Raw genomic sequence first — 18,167 nt, 5'->3', positions numbered from 1 at the left:
GGAGTGGATAGAGAAGATAGGAAGGGGAGGGGATAGAGAGGGAGTGGATAGAGAAGATAGGAAGGGGAGGGGATAGAGAGGAGTGGATAGAGAAGATAGGAAGGGGAGGGGATAGAGAGGAGTGGATAGAGAAGATAGGAAGGGGAGGGGATAGAGAGTAGTGGATAGAGAAGATAGGAAGGGGAGGGGATAGAGAAGATAGGGGATAGAGAAGGGGTGAATAGAGAAGATAGGAAGGGGAGGGGATAGAGAAGATAGGGGATAGAGAAGGAGTGGATAGAGAAGATAGGAAGGGGAGGGGATAGAGAAGGAGTGGATAGAGAAGATAGGAAGGGGAGGGGATAGAGAAGGAGTGGATAGAGAAGATAGTAAGGGGAGGGGATAGAGAGGGAGTGGATAGAGAAGATAGTAAGGGGAGGGGATAGAGAAGGAGTGGATAGAGAAGATAGGAAGGGGAGTGGATAGAGAAGGAGTGGATAGAGAAGATAGTACGGGGAGGGGATAGAGAAGGAGTGGATAGAGAAGATAGTAAGGGGAGGGGATAGAGAAGGAGTGGATAGAGAAGATAGTAAGGGGAGGGGATAGAGAAGGAGTGGATAGAGAAGATAGGAAGGGGAGGGGATAGAGAAGATAGGAAGGGGAGGGGATAGAGAAGTTAGGAAGGGGAGGGGATAGAGAAGGAGTGGATAGAGAAGATAGGAAGGGGAGGGGATAGAGAAGATAGTAAGGGGAGGGGATAGAGAAGGAGTGGATAGAGAAGATAGGAAGGGGAGGGGATAGAGAAGATAGGAAGGGGATTGATGGATAGAAAAAAATAGAAAAACAAATGACTCAGTGAAGCTTGTCAATGAGTTATAAGTCATCAGGTTGGTGTGTGCGTGTTTGTGTGTGTGTGTGTGTGTGTATGTGTGTGTGTATTTACCTTCAGAAGCAGGGGATTGATGCCTCTGATGCGTGGTTTGGGAATTGGAGGCAGAAGGAATGCTTTTATCCTACAGTGAAAGAGAGAACCATCAATACACTTTCTACATTTATATTTCATGATATTACAACCTATGTAGCATGTGTCTGTAATATAGAAGGGTTTATATATCAATACAAGATCACTCCTGCACACATTTATCTCTAAGCCTGTCCTTTATGTAAAGAATAAAACGCTGTATCTTAAGTATTTGAAAGAAATCAAACATGTATTTGATGTTTATATAGTTGTTTACGTGTGTGTGTGCTTCCCTACCTCTTGCCCTGTAGGATAAATCCAAAGCCGATGACTAGCAAGAACATGACCCCAACACCGGTCACCAAAAGCAGAGCCAGCAGCTTATCTGTAAGGCACAAAGACAGCACACGTCTAGATCATTCCGTATGCCAACACTGTAATATGGGTCATATAACAGTGCTTCAAATCAGGAGTTGACTGTGGGTAGGTGCAGACAGTAACTGAATCATCAGACAGTTAAGAGTCCCTACCGGGGGTAGATTTGACTGGGACACAGAGTAGGACAGGGGTGCTCCACTTGCTCCAGAGGCCGTTGTTGCGGGAACGGCATCTCACCCTGACAATGTACTCTCCTACCGGCAGATCCAGCAGCTCCAGACAAGGCTCTCTCAGCAAGCCCTTCACCTGCAGACACACAGGGGGCGATAGTGAGCTGTCAGTAGCAGTTACAGTACACATACATCATTTAGCAGATGCTCTTATCCAGAGCAATTTACAGTAGTGAGTGCATACATTTTTCATACTGTTCCCCCATGGGAATCAAACCCACAACCCTGGCGTTGCAAGTGCCATGCTCTACCAACTGAGCTACACGTGATAGAGGTGACAGAAGGTGATAGAGTAGTATGATACTGGTTAAAGTGACAGTTTATATCTGATACTGTTGAAATAATATATACGGTTAATATATAATATATATACTGTTTAAAAAATATCTTTCACTGTTCAGCCAGACTAAACCAACTAAACCTGCGTTTCTGTTTGTTTCTGTTCTTTCTCTTCTCTCATCTGACAAAGAGGCAGGATCATCGGTCGTAACGTGGGTAACAGACAAACTCCTGGGTTAACTGTGAAATAAACACTTCCTCTTAAAGAATCAATCATGGACATGACATGCTTCCCACGTCACACGCTTAACACCCTCAAATGGTGTTGATAAACACTGCAACTACACCCCTCCCTCTCTCTCCCCCTCTCTCTTTCCCCCTCCCCCTCTCTATTTCCCCCTCTCTCTTTCCCGCTATCCCCCATCTCTCTCCCCCTCTCTCTTTCCCCCTCCCCCCTCTCTTTCCTGCTATCCCCCTCTCGCTCTCTCTTTCGCTCTCTCTCCCTCTCTCCCCCCCTCTCTCTCTCCCTCTCTCTCTCCCCCTCTCTTTCCCCCTCTCTCTCTCTCTATCTCTACCTTCCAGTTGTTGGGCTCGGCGATGCGTCGGTACTGCAGCTCGAAGACCAGGGTGATCCAACCGTACTGGATGTGGGAGGGATTGGGGTAAACCCAGGACACCATGGCGGTGCGGCCAGCTTCCTCCTCCGTTTCGTTCAACAGGGTGTAGGTCAAGTTAACCGGAGCCTCTGTCTCCACTGCAGACAGACAGAGAGACAGACAGACAGCGGAGAGAGAGTTAGGACATGGACAGAGAGGGAAGAAGTGAAGCCAAGAAAACTGCATGGCGTGGGCTTGTTATGGTTGTATGCTTCACAGGGAGCAAAGAAGAGCTAGAACGTAAGGTGAAAGGAAAAGGCCTAGACTGGCAGTCAGGGGGAGGGGTGAATACACAATGAACAGCAAACAGGATGTGGAGGGACAACAGAGACAACAAGCAACATGCTGAGGTAATGGTACATGAATGGGGTTATATTTTATAATGAACATGTAGAAAGGCCAGTTGGAAGGGGTTTCAGAGTAAGAAGGGGAAGCTGAATAGGTTCTGAATGACACATCTCTATTGTTACCGTGAGAAAAAGCCTAGAGCCTGGAGAGGAACCCTTCTATTTTCCTTCACATGCGTTACTATTCTCTGTGCATACACAATGTAGACATGAGTGGTGACTGTTTGCAATGCGCATACAGTATTGAACATTCACATGCACATGCACGTGTACACAAACACACACACACACAAATCAGGGTGCTCTTTCCATCGGCTTTGGGAGTGCACTCACTGATGGAGAAGTAAGGGGGACAGAATGTCTCTGATGGGATCAGATGTGCCCTGCTGGGAGGGGACTAACTCCCATTGGACTGAGTTGAAATGAGGAAGAGATGACATCACACACACAGGGAGAGGAGGTGTGGCCGACGCCAGACACACAGGAAGAGACATCACAAATATCAGACACAACAGTGGGTTAACACAACAGTCATAGGTTGAGCCGAAATAGCACCCTATTCCATATACTATAGTGTACTGAAATAGCACCCTATTCCATATACTACAGTGTACTGAAATAGCACCCTATTCCCCTTAGGTTCTGGTCAAAAGTAGCACACTATCTAGGGCAACTAGAAAGGCAACTAGATTCAGCTGTGGGACGACTTTTGTTGGAGCTAATGGTTGGGGGGCTGGAAAATAATGATAATCATTTGTACACTACAAATTGACCACAACTATGCCCCAAAAGAGATTGTATTTGAAAATAACAGTAATAATAATTTCATACATTGATTACATTGAGACAACATCACATATTTCTCTTTTTATTTACATTTGTGTGAATACTTGGGAACAGATTTCCTAAATTAAACTCCATTTTAGCTGAATTGTTGCTGATTTTACAGTTTTTGGGGGGGGGGGGGATCGCTAGCCAGATGGTTTTAGATCTCGGGAGCAGGATGCCGTTCTAGACTGAGTGGAGCCCCCAGGTGGTCTATATCAGGGGTTCCCAAACTTTTCCACTTGAGGCCCCCATTCCAGCATTGGGGAACACATTTTGTCATGGGGTGAAAATAACATTTATCAGTTTTAAAGCAAATTTTATTGCAATTCTATTGATTTTGCCATGTCTAATGTGTATACATGTTATATTTGAGTGACTAAAAACATACAACAATATCTATGGGCTAAAAAACATATAAATACACTTTAGCTGACATGGGCTAGTGGATCTGGACATTTCTAACAAGTTCTAAATAGCTCTCTAAGTTATGTCATGACTGACATGACAAGAGGAACTGATGATGTACTACCCAATTTTGACCCAGTTTGACCGTGGTCTATATCACCCTGTTCCTATATCAGCCACATCCAGACAGTGGTCTATATCACCCTGTACCTATATCATCCACATCCAGGCAGTGGTCTATATAACCCTGTTTATATATCATCCACATCCAGGCAGTGGTCTATATCACCCTGTACCTATATCATCCACATCCAGGCAGTGGTCTATATAACCCTGTTTATATATCATCCACATCCAGGCAGTGGTCTATATAACCCTGTTTATATATCATCCACATCCAGGCAGTGGTCTATATCACCCTGTACCTATATCAGCCACATCCAGACAGTGGTCTATATCACCCTGTACATATATCAGCCACATCCAGACAGGGTCTATATCACCCTGTACCTATATCAGCCACATCCAGACAGTGGTCTATATCACCCTGTACCTATATCATCCACATCCAGGCAGTGGTCTATATAACCCTGTTTATATATCATCCACATCCAGGCAGTGGTCTATATCACCCTGTACCTATATCATCCACATCCAGGCAGTGGTCTATGTCACCCTGTTCCTATATCATCCACATCCAGGCAGTGGTCTATATCACCCTGTACCTATATCATCCACATCCAGACAGTGGTCTATATCACCCTGTACCTATATCATCCACATCCAGGCAGTGGTCTATATCACCCTGTACCTATATCATCCACATCCAGACAGTGGTCTATATCACCCTGTTCCTATATCATCCACATCCAGGCAGCGGTCTATATCACCCTGTTCCTATATCATCCACATCCAGGCAGTGGTCTATATCACCCTGTTCCTATATCATCCACATCCAGGCAGTGGTCTATATCACCCTGTTCCTATATCATCCACATCCAGGCAGTGGTCTATATCACCTGTTCCTATATCATCCACATCCAGGCAGTGGTCTATATCACCCTGTACCTATATCAGCCACATCCAGACAGTGAACTATATCACCCTGTACCTATATCATCAGCCACACCCAGACAGTGATTTATCTCTCCCTGTACCTATATCAGCCACGTCCAGACAGTGGTCCTTGGAGCTGAACACTCCGTGGGAGGTCCTGGCCATCACGTTCATGCAGTATATGGTCCAGATCGACGTGTGGCCGCTGTCAAAGTGACAACTGTTGGGGCCGCCCGTTACATAGTCTGGACACTCACGTCTCGGCCCCTTTCTGTGACAAACAAGAAAGGAATGATTCAATTCAACTCAACTAATTTCTTTGAATGAAGACGATCTCTTAGGGTACATTGTTCCTACACGATGTGATAGAATGAAAATACCTGCATTTATTGGGGGAAAAAGCCTTGAAATTAAAAATGTATCTTAGAGTAATTCAAGGCGTTTTTTAATGAATGCAGGAATTTATCCATCCTGCAACAAGGAGAGTACAAGGTGTGTACTGTGTATATATACAGTATATAGTACATGATGTGTATATATACAGTATACAGTACATGGTGTGTACATATACAGTATATTGTTCCTGGTGTGTGTATATACAGTGCCTTCGGAAAGTATTCAGACCCCTTGTCTTCTTCCACATTTTGTTACGTTACAGCCTTATTCTAAAATGGATTAAATGAAATAAAAAACTCAGCAATCTACACACAATACACCATAATCACAATAAAAATGTTGCACATTCATAAAAAACAAAACAGAAATACCTTATTTACATAAATATTCAGACCCTTTGCTATGAGACTCGAAATTGAGCTCAGGTGCATCCTGTTTCCATTGATCGTCCTTGAAATGTTTCTACAACTTGATTGGAGTCCACCTGTGGTAAGTTCAATTGATTGGACATGATTAGGGGCGGCAGGGTAGCCTAGTGGTTAGAGCGTTGGACTAGTAACCTGAAGGTTGCAAGTTCAAACCTCTGAGCTGACAAGGTACAAATCTGTCATTCTGCTCCTGAACAGGCAGTTAACCCACTGTTCCTAGGCTGTCATTGAAAATAAGAATTTGTTCTTAACTGACTTGCCTAGTTAAATAAAGGTAGAATATACTTTTTTTTTGAAAGGCACACACCTGTCTATATAAGGTCCCACAGTTGCCAGTGCATGTCAGAGCAAAAGCCATGATGTCTAAGGAATTGTCTGTAGAGCTTCGAGACAGGATTGCGTCGAGGCACAGATCTGGGGAAGGGTACCAAAACATTTATGCAGCATTGAAGGCCCCCAAGAACACAGTGGCCTCCATCGTTCTGAAATGGAAGAAGTATGGAACCACAAATACTTTTCCTAGAGCTGGCCGCCCAGCCAAACTGAGCAATCGGGGGAGAAGGGCCTTGGTCTGGGAGGTGAGCAAGAACCAAATGGTTACTCTGAAAGAGCTCCAGAGTTCCTCTGTGGAGATGGGAGAACCTTCCAGAAGGACAACCATCTCTGCAGCACTCCAGAAATCAGGCCTTTATGGTAGAGTGGCCAGACAGTCTTTCCACAGTAAAAGGCACATGACAGCCTGCTTGGAGTTTGCCAAAAGGCATCTAAAGGACTCTCAGACCATGAGAAACAAGATTCTCTGAAACCAAGATTGAACTCTTTGGCCTGAATGCCAAGCATCACGTCTGGAGGAAACCTGGCATCACTCCTACGGTGAAGCATGATGGTGGCAGGGATGTTTTTCAGCGGCAGCGACTGGGAGACTAGTCAGGATTGAGGGAAAGATGAACAGAGCAAAGTACAGAGAGATCCTTGATGAAAACCTGCTTCAGAGCACTCAGGACCTCAAACTGGGACAAAGGTTCACCTTCCAACAAGACAACGACCCTAAGCACAATGCAGGAGTGGCTTCGGGGTCAAGTCTCTGAATGTCCTTTAGAGGCCCAGCCAGATCCCGGACCTGACCCAGATCTAACATCTCTGGAGAGACCTGAAAGTAGCTGTGTTTTCACTTTGTCATTATGGGGTATTGTGTGTAGATTGAGGAGGACATATTTTTATTTAATCCATTTTAGAATAAGGCTGTAATTTATAAAATGTGGATCAAGGGGTCTGAATACAAATGCATTGTACAGTAATAGTACGTACTCTAAGGAGTAGGTGAGGCTGTAGGTGACGTTGTCGTCACTCTCGGAGTTGTTGTCAAGGGGATGCCACCAGCAGGTGAAGACCTCCATGTTGGGCGATCGGCAGTAGTAGATGTGGGGCCGGGTCGTCACGGCAACAGCACCTGGGGGATAAAACGAGAGGTTAATGACTCTAACAGTCTCTATGGATATCTGCATTCACTGTCGGCTTTTTTCTAACAGACTGATATATTTTTCTATGCACTGTTCTGGTGAATACACGGATCAACAATTTATAAACATGAAGAAATACATGCCAAAATCATTCAGCTATCAAAATAATCCATATTATAAAACATCAGCCTCTTAACATTTCACCGGGCCTCTCAGGTGCCCTGGTTGTCAGGGAAACTCAAATCCAGGTTCATGACATTTGGAATAACGCAAAAAACTGTTAATCCAGGTTTATGACATTTGGGCGAACGCTAATAACTGTTAATCTGTTAACCATTATAGAAGCTCACAAAGGGTGAGGTGAGTTTGTCTGGATGGTGATGCGGGAACAACCCCATGTGATACAAACTAAGGAAGTTTGAACACTAGTGTTTTGTGAAGTTATTTTCTTTTTATGTCATTGAACCCGAAACAGAGATCTCATATGTTTGAAAACGAACAGTTGTAAAGCATAGCACACACACTGAAGGAGGGGTCCAGTTGCACCAAAAACAAGTTGAAGCTAATATACAGGTTGGTCTTACGACTCTTGTTGAGAGCAGCAGCTGGTAGGAAACTGAACTGAACCCCAAATCAAACAGCAGGACCTCGTGAGAAGGATTACATCTCCAACAGTGACACTCAGGCTGACTGGAACAAACAGTTAGTGTTTAAATCCATTTATTTCCCTGAAGAAGCACATTATGTAACTTACAGTGACGTGGACACTTATGATTTAAACATTGTATAGACAGTACCTTTTGCTTTAATGGTTAACCCATGATATGTTTTATGAGGCTATTACACCATGATATGTTTTATAAGGCTAATAAACATGACCGTCTTGAATAAGGCTGTTCAATTGACAGTTAATGTTCTATGTATTTCCCATGTCAGGAAATACAGTGTTTTTGAGGCAGTACGGCAGTGACAGACTGACTTGTGTCACACACACACACACACACACACACACACACACACACACGCACGCAAATACACACACACACACACACACACACACACACACACACACACACACACACACACACACACACACACACACACACACACACACACACACACACACACACACACACACACACACACACTCCCTGCTGTGGAGGTGCATCCAGGTAACATCTGTTGAGAGACTTATAATGAGGTGAGGTCACTAGAGAGAACAGGCCTTGACCTACCCATTGTCTAATGACTGACTGAGATTACTGGTCCATTGAGAAGTATTACTACATACTGTACTTCTTAATGGACCAGTAATCTCAGTCAGTCAGCAAATTAAACAAAAACAAAGAATCTTGCCAAAAGGATTTTTTCATAATCACAAATCCTACTAGGAAAACAGGACCACTCTGGAAACTGGCCTTATAGACTACATGTGACAGGCATATATAACAGTACAGACACTGTGCTGTACTTTAGATAGATATGACATTGGCAGTTTCCTATTCATAGGCGCTTGGCAGTGTTTGAGGCACACAAACCCCTTCCCCTTTTCCACATTTTATTACGTTACAGCCTTATTCTAAAATTAATTAATTAAAAATCCTCATCAATCTACACACAATATCCCATAACTACAAACCTGAAAACAGCTTTTTAGAGTTTTTTCTAATTTATTAAAAATAAAAAACTGAAATATCTTATTTACATAAGTATGAATTTGAGGCACATAATGAGTTATTCATGACAACAACGAACAAGATGAAAATAGGGTCTATATACCAAGTCAACATACATACTGGTGTGCCAACCAGAGGGTCAATATACTGGTGGGAGGAGAGATAGGAGGACGGTCTCATTGATGACGTGGATGTCAGGTTGGATTAAATGTGGAAGACACCATTCAGTTGAATGCATTCAGTTGTACAACTGACTATGTATCCCTCTTTCCAGTTCCTTTCATTGTAATGGCTGCAATGGAATACATGGAACTTTGACTCTATTACAATGAGCCCATCCTCCTATAGCTCCTCCCACCATCCTCCTAGGATGTCAAAATACAGTAGCGCTATATGCCAGTGTTTGTGGGTGGGGCCTCATTGTCTGAGCGAGACTAGCTGTCTGTAGGTGATGTGTGTGTGCATGTGTGTGTGTGTGTACATGTGGGTGTGTGCAACTAACACTGTTACTGTAGTGAATAGCCATTACCCTCTGGCTAATCCCAGCTGCAGATATCAGTAAACAGGAAGTAGAGGAAACTAGATTTAGAAAAAGGACGACAATGCCTCTGAAGATGTTCCTCCTCTCTACGTTTTCTACCATTCATGTGATCTGGATTTTCTCCATTCCTTCCCTCCTGGGCAGTGCAGTAATCACCTTACTGTGACATGTATTTCCCATTCCAGTCTCAACTATACCCTGTCTGGGTTGGTTCAATACCATGGTTCTCCCTCCAGCACCAACCTATCCTACACACAGTCCTACATCAATTCAGCTGTCAGTACCACTAAAGCAGACAGCAACAACTCCCTTCTGTGGTTTGATGGTTCAGCTAGTTCACTACCGGGGCTGTAAGAGCTTACCTCCTCAACTAGCTGAGAGCTCCACTACATATTAGACTATGAACAACCAGCTAAGGGCTTACCTCCACTACATATTAAGACTATAAACAACCAGCTGAGAGCTTACCTCCGCTACGTATTGGACTATGAACAACTAGCTGAGAGCTTACCTCCGCTACATATTAGACTATGAACAACCAGCTGAGAGCTTGCCTCCGTTACGTATTAGACTGTGAACAACCAGCTGAGAGCTTACCTCCTCTACATTTAGACTATGAACAACCAGCTGAGAGCTTACCTCCGTTACGTATTAGACTGTGAACAACCAGCTGAGAGCTTACCTCCGCTACATATTAGACTATGAACAACCAGCTGAGAGCTTACCTCCGCTACATTTAGACTATGAACAACCAGCTGAGAGCTTACCTCCGCTACGTATTAGACTATGAACAACCAGCTGAGAGCTTACCTCCGCTACGTATTAGACTATGAACAACCAGCGGAGAGCTTACCTCCGCTACGTATTAGACTATGAACAACCAGCTGAGAGCTTACCTCCGCTACGTATTAGACTATGAACAACCAGCTGAGAGCTTACCTCCGCTACATATTAGACTATGAACAACCAGCGGAGAGCTTACCTCCTCTACATTTAGACTATGAACAACCAGCTGAGAGCTTACCTCCGTTACGTATTAGACTATGAACAACCAGCTGAGAGCTTACCTCCGCTACGTATTACACTATGAACAACCAGCTGAGAGCTTACCTCCGCTACATTTAGACTATGAACAACCAGCTGAGAGCTTACCTCCGCTACATTTAGACTATGAACAACCAGCTGAGAGCTTACCTCCGCTACGTATTACACTATGAACAACCAGCTGAGAGCTTACCTCCGCTACGTATTACACTATGAACAACCAGCTTACCTAAGCTTACCTCCGCTACGTATTCGACTATGAACAACCAGCTGAGAGCTTACCTCCGCTACGTATTAGACTATGAACAACCAGCTGAGAGCTTACCTCCGCTACATATTAGACTATGAACAACCAGCTGAGAGCTTACCTCCGCTACATATTAGACTATGAACAACCAGCTGAGAGCTTACCTCCGCTACATATTAGACTATGAACAACCAGCTGAGAGCTTACCTCCGCTACATATTAGACTATGAACAACCAGCTGAGAGCTTACCTCCGCTACATATTAGACTATGAACGACTAGCTTACTGTACCTCCACTGTATTAGTGCTATGACTGGGGTAATAGAGGGGCTGTGCTGTGAGAGCATACCTCCACTGCATTAGCACTATTAGGTGCAGTAGTCATAACACTAGTTAGAGATGGTCAGTGCTTAATTGAGTAGGATACAGAATACCTGAGACAAATTAGACGGGTCCAGTCAGAGTAAGGTCCTTGTTCATGTGAACTGTTCACCAGATAAGCATAACTGACTTCAGTAGTAGTGTTGCAACATATACCGTAGGCAACCCATCATAACACTTACTGTAACTACAACATATACAGTAGGCAACCCATCATAATACTTACTGTAACTACAATATATACAGTAGGCAACCCATCATAATACTTACTGTAACTGCAACATATACCGTAGGCAACCCATCATAATACTTACTGTAACTACAATATATACAGCAGGCAACCCATCATAATACTTACTGTAACTACACCATATACCGTAGGCAACCCATCAACATACTTACTGTAACTACAACATATACAGTAGGCAACCCATCATAATACTTACTGTAACTACAACATATACATAATTTATACATACATTACATACATACATACATACATACAGTAGCAGTCAAAAGTTTGGACACACCTACTCATTCAAGGGTTTTTCTTTATTTTTACTATTTTCTACATTGTAGAATAATAGTGAAGACATCAAAACTATGAAATAACACATATGGAATCATGTAATAACCCAAAAAGTGTAAAACAAATCAAAATATATTTTAGATTCTTCAAAGTAGCCACCCATTGCCTTGATGACAGCTTTGCTTACTCTTGGCATTCTCTCAACCAGCTTCATGAGGAATGCTTTTCCAACAGGCTTGAAGGAGGTCCCATATACGCTGAGCACTTGTTGGCTCCTTTTACTTCACTCTGTGGTCCAACTCATCCCTAACCATCTCAATTGGGTTGAGGTCCGGTGATTGTGGAGGCCAGGTCATCTGATGCAGCACTCCATCACTCTCCTTCTTGGTCAAATGGCCCTTACACAGCCTGGAGGTGTGTTGGGTCATTGTCCTGTTGGAAAAACACTAAGTGCAAACCAGATGGGATGGTGTATCGCTGCAGAAAGCTGTTGTATCCATGCTGGTTAAGTGTGCCTTGAATTCTAAATAAATCACTGACAGTGTCAAAAGCAAAGCACCCCCACACCATCACACCTCCTCCTCCATGCTTCGTGGTAGGAAACACACATGCAGAGAACATCCGTTCACCTACTTTGCATCTCACAAAGATACAGCAGTTGGAACCAAAAATCTCAAATTTGGACCAAAGGACAGATTTCCACCGGTCTAATGTCCATTGCTCGTGTTTCTTGGCCCAAGCAAGTCTCTTATTCTTATTGGTGTCCTTTAGTAGTGGTTTCTTTGCAGCAATTCGACCATAAAGGCCTGATTCACCCTGTCTCCTCTGATCAGTTGATATTGAGATGTGTCTGTTACTTGAACTCTGTGATGTATTTATTTGGTCTGCAATCTGAGGTGCAGTTAACTCTAATGAACTTATCCTCTGCAGCAGAGGTAACTCTGGGTCTTTCTGTGGCGGTCTTCATGACAGCGGTTTTTGCAACTGCACTTGGGGTGGCAGGTAGCCTAGTGGTTAGAGCTTTGGGCCAGTAACCAAAAGGTTGCTAGATCAAATCCCTGAGCTGACGAGGTAAAAATCTGTTGATCAGCCCCTGAACAAGGCAATTAATCCACTGCTAGGCTGTCATTGTAAATAAGAATTTGTTCTTAACTGACTTGTGTGCTTTAAAAAAGGGAACTTTATGGTTCTTGAAACTTTCCACATTGACTGACCTTCATTTCTTTGCTTATTTGAGCTGTTCTTGCCATAATATGGACTTGGTCTTTTACCAAATAGGGCTGTCTTCTGTATACCACCCCTCACAACACAACTGATTGGATCAAACGCATTAAGAAGGAAAGAAATTCCACTCCTTCAAGACTGTTGGAAAAGCATTCCTCATGAAGCTGGTTGACAGAATGCCAAGAGTGTGCAAAGCTGTCATCAAGGCAAAGGGTGACTACTTTGAAGAATCTAAAATATATATATATTTGTTTAACACTTTTTTGGTTACTACATGATTCCATGTGTTATTTCATAGTTAGGATGTCTTAAATATTATTCTACAATGTAGGAAATAGTCAAAATAAAGAAAAACCCTTGAATGAGTAGGTGTGTCCAAACTTTTGACTGCTACTGTACATACATACATACGTACGTACATACGTAAGTACGTACAAACATACATACATACATACATACATACATACATACATACATACATACATACATATATACATACAGTGAGGCAAAAAAGTATTTAGTCAGCCACCAATTGTGCAAGTTCTCCCTCTTAAAAAGATGAGAGAGGCCTGTAATTTTCATCATAGGTACACTTCAACTATGACTATGAAAAAATCCAGAAAATCACATTGTAGGATTTTTTATTAATTTATATGCAAATTATGGTGGAAAATAAGTATTTGGTCAATAACAAAAGTTTATCTCAATACTTTGTTATATACCCTAAATACTAAATACTTTTTTGCCCCACTGTACATACATACATATATATAAAGTAAGTCTTAAGATTGGTTTCTTGACTACATAATGTTTTATCCAAAGTGCAACAACAACACTAGCATTTTTAGCACTGGCGAATTGAATATTCATCTGAAGCACACTGAAAATGTCACTCATTTGTTCCCTTCTGTCCTTGATCAAGCTTCTGTTCTGTCAAAAGGGAATGTATTGTACTGTACTGTCCTGTACTGGCCACATTGTCCATGATGAGTCTCTCACTGTGAGTTCTGAAGAGCTGCAGGGTACACAGACCAGACAGTGTAGGACGTAGTAGAATAGACAGCCTTCATGTCCTTCTCTCCACCCTATTCTCCCTGAATGAGTTTACATGCAGACACATTATCTGACGATGATAATCTCATGTAAGGGGAAGATGGTGGAAATAGTCTAATACACCGTTACCTTAGCTCAACAACTGCTGCCTTACTTTAACAACTAGCAGGCTAAGCAGATGGCTTAACCAGGAACAAACTGGTACCTCGGCAGCTCAGCTAAGTATATGATTATTCAGTCTCTTCCATAAACCGATATCAAGGTTTAACCAGACCAGCTGTCTTCCTCCTCTGTAGAGGCAGCGTTGCTATGTCTGTGGAGGCCGGCAGGCAGGTAGGCCTGATATATAATTCACAACTCATGTTCTGTTTTATTCACTGAACAAGCAGCGAAGAGCAGGGTATCACACAAATGACAAGCTGACGACCAGGTTCCACTATGAGAGGATTGCTGCCTGCCCCACATCTGTTACTCAGACTGGAGGGGGAACGAGACAACAGAATTAGGAGCACTGCCTACTTTTGTTTCAGTTAAATGTTTTCCACAGGAAGGATGAAAATGCTGTATAATAAACACAAGTGACTGAATAAGAAAATCTCTTCAGTCCTGGTCGACAAGGGTGTGGACTGTGGAGGCATTTTTACATCCTAGAATAAACACAATTTATTATAAATTTAACTAGTTATCTAATTATTGATTTACCTAATCAGCAAGCCCGTGATTAGTTTAATCAGGTGGTGATGCACTGACTGTAACTAAAACCTGGGTACCACCTGGACTGAAGAACACTGTTGTAAAGTATTCCACACTACAAAAGAACAAACAACATCGGAAGTCCCTGGACCGTTTCTAAAGAGAGAGCCACCAGCAAGGCATTTGGTCTTAAGCATGGCAGTGGCTGATTCAATGGGGCACACTGGGCTCTCTGTGTCCACTTCTGAGAATTTAGACATTTTTCTCTTGAACTGAACGCTGCTCAACAAACAACAAATGGGTGCCATAAAGACTGAACCCATGGAACGACAGGAATTACCTCCTTTGCCCAAACAAAGTGGAACGGGTGGCACCAGAAATAGAATCCAATGTCAATTGGACCGCAATGCTGCGACTACTGCACAGAGAGGCACAGATACAGCCAAAGAGATACACAGAGACACCCACAGAGATACACAGACACCTACAGAGATACACAGAGACACCCACAGAGATACACAGAGACACCTACAGAGATACACAGAGACACCCACAGAGATACACAGACACCTACAGAGATACACAGAGACACCCACAGAGATACACAGAGACACCTACAGAGATACACAGAGACACCCACAGAGATACACAGACACCTACAGAGATACACAGAGACACCCACAGAGATACACAGAGACACCTACAGAGATACACAGAGACACCCACAGAGATACACAGAGACACACACAGAGATACACAGACACCTACAGAGATACACAGAGACACCCACAGAGATACACAGAGACACCCACAGAGATACACAGAGACACCTACAGAGATACACAGAGACACCCACAGAGATACACAGAGACACACACAGAGATACACTGACACCTACAGAGATACACAGAGACACCCACAGAGATACACAGAGACACCTACAGAGATACACAGAGACACCCACAGAGATACACAGAGACACACACAGAGATACACAGAGACACCCACAGAGATACACAGAGACACCCACAGAGATACACAGAGACACCCACAGAGATACACAGAGACTCACAGAGACACCCACAGAGATACACAGACTCCCACAGAGATACACAGAGACACCCACAGAGATACACAGAGACTCACAGAGACACCCACAGAGATACACAGACTCCCACAGAGATACACAGAGACACCCACAGAGATACACAGATATACACAGAGACACCCAAAGAGATACACAGAGGCACCCACAGAGACACCCACAGAGATACACAGAGACACCCACAGAGATACACAGACACACCCACAGACTCCCACAGAGATACACAGAGACACCCACAGAGATACACAGGGACACCGACAGAGATACACAGACACCCACAGAGATACACAGAGACACCCACAGAGATACACAGACTCCCACAGAGATACACAGAGACACCCACAGAGATACACAGAGACACCCACAGAGATACACAGATATACACAGAGACACCCAAAGAGATACACAGAGACACCCACAGAGATACACAGAGATTCACAGAGACACCCACATAGATACACAGAGATTCACAGAGACACCCACAGAGATACACAGACTCCCACAGAGATACACAGAGACACCCACAGAGATAAACAGAAACACACACAGAGATACAGACACCCACTGAGATACACAGAGACACCCACAGAGATACACATAGATACACAGAGACACCCACAGAGATACACAGAGACACCCACAGAGATACACAGACACCCACAGAGATACACAGAGACACCCACAGAGATACGCAGGCACCGAAAGAGATACACAGAGACACCCAAAGAGATACACAGACAGCCACAGAGATACACAGAGATACACAGAGACACCCACAGAGATACACAGAGACACACACAGAGATACACAGAGACACCCACAGACATACACAGGCAGCCAAAGAGATACATAGAGACACCCATAAGGATACACAGAAACCCAGAGATACAGAGATACACAGAGACACCCACAGAGATAAACAGACACCCACAGAGATACACAGAGACACCCACAGAGATACACAGAGGCACCCACAGAGACACACACAGAGATACACAGAGACACCCACAGAGATACACAGAGGCACCCATAGAGACACCCACAGAGATACACAGAGGCACCCACAGAAGCACCCACAGAGACACATAGAGACAGTCTATCTAGTGGACTTTGAGGTCAGTGTGTAGTGGGATGTGTGACTCACCATCTCTGTGGTCATTGTCTGGCTGTAGAAGGTTCTGGGTCAGGGCACTGCATGCTACCCCGGGCAGGACAAGGACCAGCAGCCACAGCATCACACAGCTGTTCTCCAACGATCTGCCCCCCCCCCCACACACACACACACACACACACAGGATACAGTTACACATCTGACTGGGGGCCTACTGTGTATTTATATAGTCATCAACATCTGGGTTCATCCCCTGATTCAAATCCCCCTGGGAACAGATGGACCTGTGTGTGTGTGGGTGTGTGTGTTCCTGTGCCTGTGTATAATTCCCTGGGTCAAGTCTGACAAGTCCAAGCCAGTGCCTCTCATCTCAAGACTATTCATGATGTCAGACTGGGAGTTAAATAGAGCTAGAGAGTAGTAGCTTATACTACTAATCAAGACTAGTGTACATTTATTCAGTTATAGAAGCCCCTTGGAAAAGACCACAGAGCTCACTCAGTCATGTAGGACCGGCCAGCCACAAAGCCATCATTGTCCAATGTTAGCGCCGAGGGACAAATGATTTAATATGGCTGTCTGGTTATCAGCGGTAAGTAAAGATAAACACGGTAAATAAAAGCAAAGTAAATGTATTGTAATAGTACTCAAAGGTGCTCATTCTAATTTCCCACGTGTTCCAACAAAGCCCAGTAAAGTGTGAGCATTTGAGCCCTAGATATCAAGCCTTTTAGAACTATACTCTAAAGACAAATACTGCACCAAAAAAGCTTAACAGCTTAAAACGGACATCAAGAAAGATAAGAGATTTGCTCCAAACAACTCCCACCGGTCCCTATGTCATCAGACATTGGGGATAATCGGCTTTTTGATCTGTGGCTGAAGCAAGTCACCTGTCTTTCCTTCTCTAACCCCAGCCCCTGCCCCTGGCCTCTATCCCCGGCCTCTATCCCCGGCCTCTATCCCCAGCCCCTGCCCCCGGCCTCTATCCCCAGCCCCTGCCCTCGGCCTCTATCCCCAGCCCCTGCCCTCGGCCTCTTTCCCCAACCCCTGCCCTCGGCCTCTAAACCCAACCCCTGCCCTCGTCCTCTAACCCCAGCCCCCGGCCTCTATCCCCAACCCCTGCCCTCGGCCTCTATCCCCAACCCCTGCTCTCGCCT

At 44.1% G+C, this 18,167-nt stretch overlaps 1 protein-coding gene across 1 annotated transcript in view; it reads right to left on the bottom strand.

Moving 5' to 3' along the window:
- LOC109875971 (prolactin receptor-like) overlaps window positions 1-18,167 on the bottom strand; it is a 59,149-nt gene that overhangs the window by 10,121 nt on the left and 30,861 nt on the right. Inside the window, exons 2-8 of the mRNA XM_031823950.1 lie at window positions 17,041-17,153; window positions 7,252-7,393; window positions 5,221-5,390; window positions 2,403-2,581; window positions 1,471-1,624; window positions 1,238-1,325; window positions 923-992 (exon numbers count right to left, since the gene is read on the bottom strand). Coding sequence (XP_031679810.1) covers window positions 923-992; window positions 1,238-1,325; window positions 1,471-1,624; window positions 2,403-2,581; window positions 5,221-5,390; window positions 7,252-7,393; window positions 17,041-17,153 — 916 coding nt within the window. The remainder of the gene's footprint in view (window positions 1-922; window positions 993-1,237; window positions 1,326-1,470; window positions 1,625-2,402; window positions 2,582-5,220; window positions 5,391-7,251; window positions 7,394-17,040; window positions 17,154-18,167) is intronic.

This window comes from Oncorhynchus kisutch, linkage group LG5 (assembly GCF_002021735.2).
Source record: "Oncorhynchus kisutch isolate 150728-3 linkage group LG5, Okis_V2, whole genome shotgun sequence".
NCBI lineage: Eukaryota > Metazoa > Chordata > Actinopteri > Salmoniformes > Salmonidae > Oncorhynchus > Oncorhynchus kisutch.
This window is presented reverse-complemented; position numbering and strand designations above follow the sequence as displayed.